At 43.4% G+C, this 15788-nt stretch overlaps 1 protein-coding gene across 17 annotated transcripts in view; it reads right to left on the reverse strand.

The window, feature by feature from the left end:
- Nucleotides 1-15788, reverse strand: part of LOC143960435 (liprin-beta-1-like) — a 172035-nt gene that overhangs the window by 24347 nt on the left and 131900 nt on the right. For 10 of the 17 annotated variants that reach the window (XM_077469054.1, XM_077469051.1, XM_077469049.1 and 7 more), the window contains 5 exons: nt 10991-11023; nt 7542-7603; nt 6149-6233; nt 4589-4740; nt 2565-2695 (listed from right to left, as the gene is read on the reverse strand). In XM_077469054.1, coding sequence (XP_077325180.1) covers nt 2565-2695; nt 4589-4740; nt 6149-6233; nt 7542-7603; nt 10991-11023 — 463 coding nt within the window. The remainder of the gene's footprint in view (nt 1-2564; nt 2696-4588; nt 4741-6148; nt 6234-7541; nt 7604-10990; nt 11024-15788) is intronic. The other 7 variants (XM_077469057.1, XM_077469055.1, XM_077469053.1 and 4 more) reach the window with 2 other exon arrangements.

The raw sequence follows: 15788 nt of genomic DNA on the forward strand, positions 1-15788 counted from the left end.
AACATGAACAGAAGTGCAAAACGATGCATTGAAATTAGACATTTTTCAATATGGCAATGTAAATTTTTTTTTTTAATAGACATTTTGGTGCTTTTGGCCATTAATAATAATAATAATAAATATATATATATATATATATATATATATATATATATATATACACCGTATATATAAACATTTCACATGCTAAAGATAAAGAATCCTATAAAATCTGCTTAAGCTTAGGTCCACACCCCAGCGATGCTATGTACTGCAAATTGGATCCATTTTTTTGTGTTGTGCGAGGTGTGAATTTACCGCAATTTTACCATGAATTTCAGGAGGCAGGCAGTGAACAATTCACAGAGATGGGAACTGAGTGCTGCGAGTTTACTGCAAGTTCAATTAAGATAAAATTCACATTGCACCCACAGTCAACATGCACAGGACCCTTTTTTCCCCCCCTCGCACCAAATTAGCAATGCATAGATGTGAACCAATGCCATGGAATACTATGATATTTACATGACCTACGAATCTGTGCTCCTAAACGCATCAAACCCACTGTAAATGCACATCAGTTTGAACCCAGACTAAAGCCTTGTACACACGGTATGATTGTTGGCCAACAGAGCGTTTGATTTTTGTCAAGAGGGTGTGTGCCTGGATCTCGTCTTGCATACTAACGGTATACAATTGTCGGCCAACAAACACATAGTAGTAGTAGTAGTAGTAACCTACTACAAGGAATTGCAGCTCTTGAGCACCACCCTCTGGGCCCCTTCTGCTAATATTGTGTTTGGTGAGCATTGATTCCAAGCATGTGTGTTTGTACTTTCGACTTGGGTGTGACGGCTTTGTGTACTGACCATCTGAAAATCTGACAACAGACCATTTATTGGACGAAGGTTGGACAAAAGGAGCATACTAATGGTCAGATTTTAGGACAACAGTCTGTCAACAGACAATCCCCTGCCAACAAACGCATCGTGTGTACGAGGCTTAAGAATGAGCTCAAATGTATAAAAACCCCTTTTTCCTGTTTTTTTTTTTTATGGGATCTTTACTAAAATGTACAGTGTATGTAAAAGGAAATCCATCACCATTTTCAGTAAGCGAGTGATAGAGATTCCTGTTTTTTTTGTAAATTTGCAATGAAAAAAAAACATAAGGAAGGGAGATGACTGACTTCTAAACAGGCAACACCAAGATCTTTGATCCAGTTTGTATAAGCGACACTTAGGTCCCTTTCACACCAGCACCACCAGTAAAAACAGACGGAAGGGGATACGTTCGCCATCCGTCCAGCAGATTGCATGACAGTTGGATGGAAACGGACATGCAGTCTGTTTCTATCAGACTGCCCCTTAGAAAACAGCGGGCTGTGTCAATGTCCGCTCTGCATAGCAGAGTGGATACAAAACTCATCCTCCTGCTTAGTGTGGGGGATCAGCAGACAGACAGATTCTCCCCCCTCCGCTAAGCAGGCAGATCTACTTTGATGGGTTCCGTCCCGTGTGAAAAGGGGGGCTTACGCTAGATTCACACTTGTGTGCTCTCATCAGAACATGGCATGTGCATTTTGGAGGATTATCTCATTCGTTTCTAAGGGGCCCCCAACTCATATACAGTTGAATACAAATGCGTTGTGGTGCAATGCATTAGCAAAAAACAAAAACAAAAAAATAAAATAAAAACACCACAGCTAAGGAGAGTTTTTTTGAAACTGCCCAGCTTTCAGTTTAGATCAGCTAAACAAATTACAGGTGCATCAAAATAAAAAGGCATGCCATGTTTTATAGTTTGTTGTTCTTTTAGAAAGCAGCCACACTGAGTAGAAAAGCATATCACCTGCTAGCAAGCTGCAGAGTGGAATCCTTGCTGGCAGAGGACAAGCTCGTCTTCTCTCTAAAGCAAACTGTAAAGACTTTACACACCTTTTGTTCTAGGGCCCCTGCAATGTGTTTAGAAGATTTTAACTGAAAGTTGGGGGTGTGGCCAAGGAGGTTATCCAAATAGATGCATGGACAAGGAGCTCTGCTGCCAACTCATACTGTATGTTTTCTACAGCCTGTTTCTGGTTTCATAACCTGCCACCGAGCCTTGAAATAACATATCCAGTAATCCCTTAGGGGGAAACACCTGCATGTTCCTGCTGACTTGGATGGTCTCGACTGTATAGCGGAAGGGACAGAAATGGTGGCTTTATCAGTGCCTTTCAAACAGAGCCTGATGATATAGAGGGAACCCATTTGGTCTATCGGATGGGAATCACCAAGTACATGCGTGTCCACACTACTAAAACAGAACGTGTTTAGCTGGATATTGATTCGAGTTGCCAGGACTTGGACAAGATCAAATCCAGAAAAACTACAGCAGAACAGCAAATTAGTCAAATGCAAAATCTTGAACGGATTTTGCTAAAATGAGGCCCTCAGAATACAGGGCTGAGGACTGAAAGTTCCAATAGGCTTTAGTGGGCACAGAGAAAATAATCGGGCAAGGGCAACACACACTGAGGTGAATTTAGAATTAAGAATTTTACTTTGTTATTTTTTTTTATCTAGCAGACGTGTCTCATTTACCTTGTGGCTGGCGCAGAGGGTTCCTCATTTTTTATTATTTTCGTGGCATCGACTTGTTTCTGAAACACCGTGGGTGATGCAAACGATGGGATGGAAACTTGCAGGACACTTGTATGTACTTCAACACCAAGCTACAGGAAAGCAGACTATATATTACAACCCTCATTTTATTTTTTACATTTTAGGACCCCATAAGCAATTCCCCAGATAAGCACTGTAAAGGACAGTACAAACCAGAGCCATCATTTTGCACAATGTCAACAGCCAGGCCAAAGGGGTCATTACACCCAAAGCGGACTCGTTTCAGGTGAAAAGGCTGGTCAGAGTCTACCTCCTTCCCCTGACATAATTCTCAGAGATCCCAAGATAAACCAATATCATCTAAATACAAGAGACATGAGTATTTTTACTTGAATGCCATTGCACTACAGGAAGCTCCTGCACCGAGGCAAAGTTTCACACGGAATTACTGCACAGATCTGGAAGAAATACACAAAGTACAAATTGCTGTGCTTTGTGTATTTCTTCCAGATATGTGCAGTAATCCAGTGTGAAACTTTACCTCTGTGCAGGAACTTCCTGTAATAAAGACCGGTCACTGCTACTCTCTCTCCTTGTGCAGGGTGACTGGTCTTGTTGCCGCCCGCTCCTGTAGTTTCCTGCAGGCAGCTTGTAGTGGGTGGGGTTTGCTGGGTCCCTCCCATAGCTCTGCTTTCTGTGCAGACTATGTACAGTACAGTGATGAGGTCACTGCTACTTTTATAAAGTAGTATCTGGTCTATACCTGGAGTTCATCCTTAAATTTGTTTTTGTTTTTCTTTGAACAAAAGCCACGCGAAGGGCCAAAATTCAAACTTTTTTTTTTTTGATAAGCATGCTGCAGTGACATGCGTCTTTGTGTTTTGCGAAAAATGCAGGCATGCTGCATTTTATGCAACTCATCTATATAGTGCATAGCTTTCCGTGTTCCTTGAGTTAAACCTGCATTTTTGTGTGAATGAGCCCTTAGGAGAGTATTTTTTCTCTACAATGCAACAGAAAAGAAAAAAAAAAAAAAAGGTTGTAGAATCGGTTAGGAGTGTGGAACGCTAACTGGAACTTAGCCCAGGTTTACACTGACCGCAGGAATTAAATCGTGCGAGTTCAGCTTAACGCACACAATTTCATTCCCGCATGTCAGTCCCAACTTCAGGGAGACATCTGTGCAGTTTTCTATTGGAAAAAAAAAAACAAAAAAAATAAAAATAAATAAATCGCACCCCCGAAGTCACCAAAAGTAGTACAGAAACTACTTTTGCCAATCACAAAGTGGCATCGCACCGATTCGGACGGTGCCATTCCTGGCAATAGCCGTTGATTTGGCATGCAATTTGACAAGACGTTGATCGCAGACATTACTAGTGTGTATATAATAGTGCAAAAAACAGAGAAACACGCATTGGTGATCAAATACCACCAAAAGAAAGCTCTATTTGTGGACAAATATGACAAATTTTATTTGGGTGCAGCATTGCATGACCGAGTAATTTTCATTTAAAGTAAGGCCCCTTTCAGACGTGCGGACCATATGTCCATATTTCCTCCATCAGTTTTCGGATGAAATACGGACATACATGCATCCTCATGGGATGAACATCCACTGACACCCGATATCATCCGTCTCTGCTATGGTCCGATTCTGCAGACGGAGGAAAATCCTATTTTTCTATCCGTCTGCACAGCGGATTGGATGAACACGGACAGACGGGGAGACCATAGAGGAGAGGGGTGATTTGACAGGGCGGTCCCTGCACAGCCGGCTCAGCGTGGATCAACGGAGCGATTCCAGCAGCGCAAGCGGATCACGGGGGGGGGGGGGGGGGGGGGGCGGATCATAATCACAGATCCTTCCCGTGTGAAAGGGGCCTTACGCAGTGATGTATTGCAAAAAATGGCCCGTTTATGAAGAGGGGGGTAAATCTTCCGAAGGTCAAGTGGTTAATAATCCATATTTATTTAACATGTTAAAGATGAGAAGCCATTACCTTGGGGCTTGCAGGCACTTCTTCTGGGCTCGGGGTGAAAGATAATGGAGGAGGAGATGGAGACTTATCCGTGTCACTAAATACATTGCCATCAAACCCCAAAGAATTAGAGCCAGATATCACCGAATCATCACTTTCCACATCCTTCACTGCTAAAAGTGACAAATGCCAGGAAAATAAAATAATAAGCTCAGCGTTATGTTCCATTATAAGAAAAAAGACAGAACACAGGTAATAGATATTAAGTTACAGGCACCACCAAGGCGGCATTTTTTTGAATTCTTGCACAGGTGCCCAGAGTAGAAATGCTGTAAATATGCACACAAGCACGGGCTTAATCTATACCAACAGAGTAAGCTGACATTCTATTGTTGGCTTAAACTGATATAAATGTTTTTTTATACAGCACGCCACAAGACAACACACTAAGGTGGGTTGCGGCCTACTGTACCAATAACACACCCCCCAGCAGCAAACTGATGAGCTTATTTCTCTACTCCTACTTACTATGCCCTCCGCACTGCAGCATGACTGGCTGCTTCACTCATCCCCTTGCTGAGCTCTGCTGTACAGGCTGATATCAAGTAAAGTTTGTGTACTTATGCTGCTTGCAATGATCAAACATATATTTCTGCATTTCCTTCGGGTACTCTGGTTTCCTCCCACACTCCAAAGACATGCTGGTAGGTTAACTGGCTTCTGTCTAAATTGGCTGTAGTATGTGTGTGTATGAATGGAAGTTTGGGACCTTAGATTGTAAGTTCCTTGAGGGCAGGGACTGATGTGGATGTATAATATATATGTGCAAATCACTGCGTAAATTGATGATGCTATAAAAGTACCTTAATTACAGAACTTATTAAAGCGGTAGAAAACCACTGCAGAATAAAAAATAAAACACCTGTAAGACAATAGTATAATGTGCTAGTATGCATCACATACTAGCACATTATAAAATAATCACCTTATAATGAAGCCCTTCCAGCGGCACCGGTCACCGCTGAGAGGCCCGACATCTTCCCCCAGCCTTTTTTCCAGGTTTGCAGGCTCCGGTGCTGTGAGTGGCCAGAGCTGCAATGACCTCACTCCCACGCATGTGCTCAATGTTCCAGCAAGAAGCTCTGAAGGTGCGGCATGGTATGACGCACGTTCAAAGGGCATGTGCTGGTGACATCAACGGCTGAATTCAGGGTGAATATCTTTTAAACAGTGCAGGTTTAGGAGACATTCATTTTACTAGAGCCCCATACACATTGTTTTTCTGCTGAGTTTTGTCAGATTTACCAAAACCATGTAGTACAAGGGCCTTCCTGATTGCATACAAACTGAAACTAAGGTTTTACCTCATATTATATGGTTTTGGTAAATCTGAAGGAAAAACTAGAAAAACGGATAGTGTGTATGGGGGCTTTACAAGTAAGCCGCCTTATACGCTTACCTGTAGGTAAAAATAACAAAGCAGGATTTACAACCGCTTTCATTTAGATCTTCTACCTGCCTGGAGTTTAGCTTTCATTTTGAGGGGATATTCCACGTGGAAAGGGGACAACAAATGCATACCTTTCTTACCGTGTGCCATGACCACCATATCCTGGACTTTCTTGTACCTGTTCAGAGACTGTCTGAGTTCCTCAATCTTCCTGTCCTGTAAATAAAAGAAAACTTGAGTTTTCACCTAACCCGTGTCCACTGCTCCCCCTCCTCATAATCACATTAGTGTAATAGTCTGGCCTTTGGAAAAGATGGCGCTACCTTTTGTCATGTGCTGCATTACCAGCTACGCTGCCCTTGACATTAAAGAGAACCCGTCACAACTGGACTGATGCAAGTATCTGAATCCAATGACCATAACACAGCGTTACCTATGAAGGATGTATGGCCTGTTTACATAATGGAGTTGTGGTAATGTATCCAAATTGCACTCCATCGCTTCTTGCCAACGGACGTGCGTTACAGGGCAGCATACCACACAGTGTGGGGCACATGGTCTGTTGGGATGCCATTCAGAAAAAACTGCATCGCATCAAATGAATTTATTGCATGTTGGTAAACCAGTGAGCATGCATTATGGTGCAAATAATGTGCACACTGGTGTGCGTTGTAACAATACTTTGCAGCGTTGACCTTTTTTTTCCTTTTTTTAAACTTTATTAAAAGTAACAGAAAAACAGTTCATACGACTATACACAGCAGCGTGCATTGTAACACACCATCATGTTCCATGCATTGATGTGTTCTACATTCTATAAAATGGCCGACATGCTGCATCTCTATGCAACATACTTGTATGGTGTGAATAAAGCACAAAAAGAACAATATAGCTCTCTCACTGTCCCTACACTGATAAAAGTGAACACACCTGATACGAATGACCCCCGACACGTGCGTTACCGCAACACGGCAAGCAGATGTTGGTGTGCATGAGTCCCTAAATCTACCCCATTATATAACCTGAACTTGAGTATCATGGTGTCCTCAAGTTGAACAGCTACTACAGGTACACTGGCTGATCTCACATGCGGCTCAGTCTCCATTACCCCACTAGTGGTCAAACAGAAACACTGTAAACTTTGTACCAAGTCACAAGGTGAGGGGTTGTAGTAGGCTAATCTGCATTAGACAATCGCGCACGATTGTGCGGGCACCAGAACTTACATGATTGTGTCATCTCTGAGCCACCATCTCAGTACAGGAAGTAGATGGTGACCCTGGATGATACCTGAACAAAGATGGTGCAGCAATCCTGCAGAGAAAAGCTTGTGAAGGCATTATTGGGGGGGGGGGGGGGGGCGGCATTGATCTCGCCAAAAGGTAATACATACCTGGAAGCGGACATTATTTAGCATGTACAACTATATTCATTTTAAACTGGATTATTCACATTCTCACACACAGCCAGTTGTCTTGGCTCTCTTTAAAAGGATGAATCACCTAAGCCAAAAAGAGCACCTACCTTTTCTTCATTGACAGCCATCAGTGACTCCACCGCTTTCTTCATTTTCTGCACTTCCATATCTAAAATAATGGAAAGCACAACAAGATTATGAAACAAACTTGGCCCAACAGGCAGCGATCAAACCTGTGCTGGAACACAGCGTCTGGATGGTGAAAGCGTGCGTCTCTTACAACTACTATAGTAAGGGAGGTCCCCTGTGCACAAGTCACAGAGCGGTGCGACGAATTTCACAAAACACGTAAAAGGCTAGTACAAACCAGTGCAAAATCTTTATACAGAAGCAGGATGAACACAAGGCAATGGAGGAGCTGGAAGTGGGTGAGGAACCTTAAGTGTCAGTACAGCAGAGGGGTCCGAGGCAGAGGCAACATGGACAACCCCTTTAAGTTAAAGGAGAACTCAATGGACAAGAATGACTACGGTTTCAGAACTGCTTTGCTCTCTAAATATACCCTTTTAACAAACAGATCGCTTACTTGGAACAGACAGTAAGTAAATGAGCTGATCTTCTGCAGAAAATGAGAATTCAGAAGTCAACTGAAGGCGTTGCGTGTCTGTTCCCGACCCCACCTCTGCATCATCACACAGCAAGGCCAATCAAGGCTTGCTCATGACATGAGGAGCAGGAGTGGCCACATGCAGGTCCTAATGTTTTTAAATTCTTAAACAAGTGACAAGTGCTAGAACAATTCAGGCAATAAAAGCTGATGCACATTCACAGATGTATTCCCAATGATGCAGCTGTGCATCAGTCGAGAACAAGCAACACACCCCCGTTCACATTGGGCCGTTTTGACATGGGATTTCTGACATGTCAAATCGCATGCCAAAATTGGAGCCCATTGCTGATGCCACACTGATTCCCAAAAGTAGTTCCTGCACTGCTTTTGGTGACTTCAGGGGCGAAGTCAATAGACACGTGTGCATGAACCTGCACAGATGTCTTAAATTGCCCTCAAACTAGCGGGTTTGAATTCATGCCAGATCAGCTGAACTCGCATGATTTCAAACTTGCCCTCAGTGTGAACGAGGGCTAAAGCAAACCCATCAGAGAACGAAAGAAGGCTGCCGTTGCTACCTTCTTCTGAACATGCTAGTTGCCTGGCTGTATAATATGCTTGCAGAGAGGGAAAAACAAGGGATCAGAATGCACAGCTTTGTTCAGATTAAACCTGAGGTTTATAGCCTTCCCTGGTTCTTCCTACACACTCCCCCCCAATGCAGGCAAATTAAGTGGAGGGAGGGCCAACAGGGTGCATAGCAGGGAAAACATCACCGCACCCTGCCTCTGTACTCCTGTACAGAGGCAGGAGTTATGCAAACGTCAAAAATGCCTTGATGGGTGGAAGTCAGTTTGGAGGAGTGGGTATTCCTAGATGTAGGCGAATGCCTGTGCAAGGGCCAAGTTTGCCTGTATGGGGTGCAGAGGTGTTCCAAGCAACCCTGAGCAGACAGTCCCATTCATGTCAACTGGGATGCAGCTTCTGCATGGACACAGCTGCCACTCATAATACAGCCTGATCCTTCATTCAGGGCCGCGTACCTACACAGTGATGCATATACACCTATGTGGGTAAACGTGGCCGTTGCACGGGCGTACGCTTAGGTACTCCTGTGTGAACGAGGTCTTATTTGCATGCAGACTACCAAAAAACAAAAAGAGATGGCACACCGACCCAGCGCATTACCATTAACAAATTTTAAATTATGTACCAACAAATGCATGACACAAAAGACCATGTGCCTCCAGGTCCACAGCACTCAACTGATGACATTGGAAGCCCATACAGTGTCCATTGAGGAGCCCAGTGTGCTGTTGCTTCTCTTCTTGCTCGCTCTAATGCAGCTGAGAACACAGATTATGTGATTACTTGGACCCCTTTCACACTGGGGCGGTGCGGGAGCCAGTGGTAAAATGGCACTATTTTTAGCACCACTTTAACGTAGTTTTAGCGGCGGTATTTGGCAGATAGCGAGGCGGTTTAACCCCCCCCCGCTAGCGGTTGAGAAAGGGTTAAAACCACCCGCAAAGCGCTGCTGCAGCCGCGCTGCCCGATAAATCTAAATGGGCAGGAGCAGTATACACACTGCTCCAAAGATGCTAGTAGGACTTTTTTTTTACCATCCTGCCAGCGCACCGCTCCAGTGCGAAAGCCCTGCTGCTGCGGCGCTTTGCTGATGGTATAGCCGCGCTGCCCCATTCATTTAAATGGGCAGGAGCAGTATACACACCACTCTACAGATGCTGCTAGCAGGACTTTTTTTTTACCGCTCCTGCTCCTCCTCTGGTTTTCGCACTGGAGAGTGAGGAGCGGCTCTTTCAGGGCGCTTTCCAGGCGCTATTTTTAGTGCTGTAATGCCTGCAAATCACCCCAGTGTGAAAGGGGTCTTATAAACGGGGTGGGGGGGACGGGTGGAGGGTGCAGAGGTTGTTTCTTGATAGGCGTAGGCCCCCATGGGTGCTGTATGGCCTTTCCATGCTATCAGTTGTGTGCTGTGGACCTGGAAGCGATCTCATCTACATTTTATGACACGCTCATCCATGTCATGCATTTGTGAGTACCGGCATAGCCCACTTTTAAAGTACACAATGGGACCAGAGCATGCATGTAAAGAGAAAATGTACTTAAAGTGAAGCAATATCTTCACTTCTCAATGCATGTACTGCATTGCAATAGTCATTTACAGTCATAACCGATTGCCCGGGCAAGCTGGCCAACCCCAAAAAACGGATAAACCGGGAGCAGTGCCATGTCAAGCTGACCAAGGTTTTCCATAGACACCAATGTGTCCGTACTCGTGAGCGTACTTAAAGTAATGCGGGGTATTCCTGTATAATACTAATTATCCCAAAAAACATCTAATGGTAATGCACTATGTCGGTTCACCCTCTCTGTTGTTTTGTAGTGCACATGAAAGGATACCCATAGTCCTGAGGGGGAGAGCAAGACACATTGGCGTGACACCTATAAGCCAGGCCGGTGAAGAGGAGAGTCCAATAAGCCTCAAAACACACTACTCAAGCGCAGGAGAGCACTTTTTGTTTTTTATTGCTATGCTTGCAGACAACCCTAGGCATCGCCAATTGGTGAGGCTACTTCTCGTTGACTGGAAGAACTGAACATCGATACATGAAAGGCATGGGCCAGAGGCAGTCAGGCTGGGGAAGGAAGGGCTAGATGATGGATGTCCCTCACCCAGGAAGAGAAGCGGCTCTATCCGATTTGTGTGCAGTGAAATCAGAAGTAGTAATTTCAGTACAGGAGGAGACGAAACCTGCACATATGTACAAGACTATTTCTGGCTCCTCCCCCAAGGTTCTTCAATTTAAATAATAAATAAAACACAACAACCAAGCAACATGAGCCAAACAAATAGGGGATAATGGCATGCAAAGGACCAGTTGTGTGACAATTATTGGAGGGAAATCTGCACAAACGTCTTACTTTTCTCCTTCAGCATCTTTTTTAGCATTTCATCTGTTCAAAAAATGCAAAGCTGAACTTTAATCTACTTAAATTCCTCTTCCATCATCCTCAACAAGCTCATTCAGTTTTTAAATAACATTTTTATTACACAATTTAATTCAATGATGTCTGTATTGTGTGCTTCTCAAGAGCCTTCTATCCGGGTGTAAGCAGCGGGCTGGCTTTTGGGAGAAGTTATGCAAATTAGAGGTGCACCGAATGGAAACTTTGCTGCTGAAACTGAAAATTCAAGATGCATTCGGTCGAAGCTGAAAATTATAGTTTTTAAAAAAAATATATATATTTTGTTATATACAACAGTAATATATTCGACTTTTTAACTAATATCATGAATTTTAATTAATATGAATTTATTGTCGCCCATTATCGGCACCTTTAACATAAGAAAAGCTCAAGAAAAATGGCCTGGTCTGTTGCGCTTCCTTGTGCTGTTGAAAAACCTGCTTGCTGCATTTTTGGTCAGGGGAAAAAAAAAAAAAAAAAAAAACAAACACAAAAAATTCACCTCCCCGTCTAAATGCATTGAAAATGCAACAAAAATACATCAATAACACACCAGTGTTACATTTTTATTGCGTTTTTTTTCTATCAATCTAATTTCAATTTAAATAATTTCCATTATGTGTTTTGAGTCACAAGGCCTATGAAAAACACAACATTAAGCACAGTAAAAGTCTTGTAAAATCACCGATTGCACCTTTTTCTTTATCAGGAAACTGCAGAAAACACCATTTTCAGCATATAGCCTCTGAAATTTCGGTGATTCTCTAATGTAAATGTTGAGCCTCCATGATTACAAGAACTGAAATCCAATGAATGAAAGGGACATGCCAGGGACAATCAGGCTGGGGGGGAAAGGGTTAGTTGATGCTGGATGTGCTACAGCCAGGAAAAGGTGGGCTCTATCTGACTTGCTGCAGCTTCTAATGCACACTATCTGAAGCTCACAGTGTGCAGTGAAATCAGATTAAGCAATTTCAGAATAGAAGACCCTGTAGAACTGTGCAAGACTGAAGGCAAGGCTGGAGTTCAGCTTTAATATTTTCAGTTTTAGCCACTTACAATATGCACATTAGAAGGACATGTCCAGAGAAAACAGTTTTTCTTATTTTTGGAAAGAGTGGGGAAGGATCAGAATCCTTGTTGGGTTTTTACTGCCGTCCAGAGAATAATAATAATGTTAATAGAGAATTTCCCCCTTACTTCCTGTCCTGCCGACGCTTCAAACAGGAAATAAGGAGAGCTCTCCAATGCAATACAAACAGGAATAAAAATGCTTGCATTTAGTACAGTAGGGATGACTAGAACCCCTGTCAGTATTTTCATCTGTGTCTCTAATGCAAATGTCCCCTTACTTTGTGTCTGGTGAAACTGCTGTCCCTGTAACCAAGTAGAGAACATCTCTCTAATGTGCATTGTGCTGCTCAAAGAAGTGCAGGTACATTACTCCATTCATCATGGCTTGTTAAAGTGCAATTTGTAGCAGCTTACAAGTCCTTAGGTGTGCATTTCACTTTACTTTCACCTGACAATTCTGCCATTAACACACTTCCCGTCCTAGGGTGAAAAAGCACACTTGTGCTGTACCGATGAAGGAGTAGCGTTGTCACCATAGGACAGGAAGTGTGTTAGGACTACAGAAATGAGAGGTGATCTTTAGTCCATAAGGAGAGAATTGGGCAAGGCTGACAACACTGTCCAAGATTTCAGTGCAGCAGAAGCACTAGGTTGTCAGCTCAAACAGGAAGTGACAAGCTCACTTGATTTGTAAGGATGAGCTCAGGCGTGTTTGCATACTCCACGTACAGAGCCCGCCAGGAAGTCGGCGCAGCGCTGCGCTAATCACAGGCAGTGAGACATTGCCCCGATGCGCGGCTGCAGAGATCGGGCAATGTCTCACTGCCTGCGATTAGCGCAGCGCCAACTTCCTGGTGGGCTCTGCACATGGAGTGTGCGAACACGCCCGAGCTCATCTTATTGATTTGTAGCCGAATCAACAGTGGTAGAGTAAATATGAGAAGATCATTGTTAGGGATTACATACCCTTGAGGATAAGTTCACCTTTTGGAATATGTTACATGTTCCACCCATTTTTTAGATCAGCCAGTGGGCTGATCATTGTTTCAAAAAAAATTAAATAAATCAAAGATTTCCCCCATTCATGGAGATGGAGAAATCTTCCCCTGCTGTGCCATTGTATGCTGAAAGCAGGACTCCTCCGCCAGAATAAACTCCTCGGTGGCTGCCAAGTGACAAATATTTTCCAACAGTCCCGCAAGACAGACGTCGATCGGGAACGGCCATAGATGGATTGAAATTTGCGCAGTCCCTGCTGAACCAACCAAATATCGATCCATCTATGGTTAGCTTAAGACAGGAAATGCGTTACTGGCAGGATCACCGTGAAGTAAAAAAAGAAAAAAAAAATTATACAGACTCATCAAGGGTCTGGTAAGCTGCAATATATTACATTTTTGTTCTTGGGTTCAGATGGGCTTTAAAACCACGCGAGAGGGGCAGGCACTCTACATTTATCAATATGGGCTTTGGAGCCACATTATTTTATGTACAATTTACAGTCAGACGTTTCAGAGAAAGTTTATAAATGACTTGTTCAATACAAATAAACTTTTCAGAATGTTGCGTTTGTTACATTAGAATTTAGTCCCAGAGTTAAAGTTTGTCTTTTTTTTTTGGTTTTACTTTTTTTTTTTTTTTTTTTTTTTACACAGGTGCCAAAGAAAACACTTTATCATTACACAATTCCTTAGGGGTTTCCACAGCTCTATATTGTTTTGAGCTGAGAGACGCACAGACAGGCAGTCTCCAGCGGCGGTCACACAAACGCAGCCCATTGTCCTCTAACACGTATATAAAAGTGTTCGTGTGATGCTTGGCCCGGAGTCACAGGGGAGCGCGTCCAGGGTAAACAGTCCGTGTTTACTTATAGAACCACTCTGGGGGTCTCCCGCAGGTCACATGTTCCAAACACCAAAATCAGAAATATGCACACGGTGGTGATACAAGATAGAGCCCATTAAATGTAATCTCTGACAAAGGATTTTAAAAATCACATGCTGAAAATGCAATGACTGAATTTAACCCCTTCACACCTAAGGGTGAAACTAATCTTAATGCCCAAGCATTTTCAACTTTGACGTGTGTTAGTAAAACTGTACATACCACAACCACTTTGTGCAGCCAGGCATAATATTGCCTTGGTTTTTTTTTTTTTTTTTAGGACAAGTTGGGCTTTCATTTGGTGGTAAATGTTAATGGACATCTCCAGTTTTTTTTATTATTCTCTAGGAAAAACTGCCACAATATTGTATAAAAAAAAAAAAAACAGCCCAAAATAAATTCTCCTGCGCCTTACGATTGCTGCAATACCACATTAGTGTAAGTTAGTTGTTTGTACCCCTAGTAGAGCCCAGAAACAATAGTGCACATTTTGTGTGTATATATATATATATATATATATATATATATATATATATATATATATATATATATATATATATATTGTAGACATGTCACTGGAGAAGTGATCGAGGGGGTGTACATCTCACCTAGGTTGCTACACAGTGTGAGATAGTAAATCCAGGATGGATCAGTTTCTCAGCAGCGATATGCTGCTGAGTTGTTATTTAATTTTGCCGGGCCTGGGTTTATATGGAATGGCAGGTAGGTTTGGTAGAGGGACCTGTCATTCCACACCCCCCGATCCAGTTCTGGGTTTTGGATCAGGTGAGCTTTGATCCTAATTAGCCTGGGAAGGTAAAGGCTCTGCTGGGCCTGCAGGTGATTGCTCTCAGCCAGGGAATGAACAATCTGTGTGTTGAAGGAAGCTGCAAGCACAGCCACTGCTGGAGCTAAAACTCACCCTGCGATATCCAGGCGAAAGACGCTGTGTTTGTAAGTGTCAGATAGGTGAGAAGAACCTGTTAGTAAGCGCCCAGCCGGGCTAGGACTTTTATTTTTGTTGTACTTAGAAAGCACGGTGTTGCTGTATATTTTGTTTGCTGGACTGTTTGTACCACGAATAAACGCCAAGATCTGCTTTATAAATTCCAAGTCTGCTGTGAACTGTGTCCAAACACACCCTACCCCGGGAAGATCCCTTACAATTGGTGGAGGTAACGGGCAACACGGTTGCTAGGGGCAACGGTGTGGACAGACTTGGCTACAGCTGCTGATGTCCTGGGTGAAAGCTGCAACTACACTCCAAGAACAGTCCAGCAACATGGAGGAGATGCTGAAGCAGTTTATGCAAGCGAGTTTGCAACAACAGCAGGCTCAGATAGAGGTCAATAGACGACATGAACAGTCCATGGCTGCACAACAACAACTTATCGAGCACCTGATAGCAAATCGAGAGGCGCCTGTGGTTGCTAATCCACCCACAGTGATGGGAGCCGCTCCAGAGATTTTTTTTGGGAGAAGGACTGTGCAGAAAGCGCTGCAAAAGATGACTGCTGAGGACGATGTTGAAGCCTATCTAACAGTATTTGAGCGCGTGGCTGAGCGAGAGAAGTTACCAGCCGCTGAGTGGGCAGAGGTAATTGCGCCCTATTTAACAGGTGAACCTCAAAAGGCCTACTATGACCTCAGTGAGCAAGAGGTTAAGGACTATACTCGGCTAAAAGAGGAGATACTTGCCCGACTAGGAGTTACTACTGCAGTCCGTGCCCGGAGGGTACGCAACTGGAGCTACAGTCTGGACAAATCAGCGAGGTCCCAGATGTATGACCTAATC

The sequence above is a fragment of the Lithobates pipiens genome, unplaced genomic scaffold, assembly GCF_037356315.1.
Source record: "Lithobates pipiens isolate NorthernLeopardFrog02 unplaced genomic scaffold, aLitPip1_a1.2 Scaffold_8, whole genome shotgun sequence".
In the NCBI taxonomy this organism is placed as follows: Eukaryota; Metazoa; Chordata; class Amphibia; order Anura; family Ranidae; genus Lithobates; species Lithobates pipiens.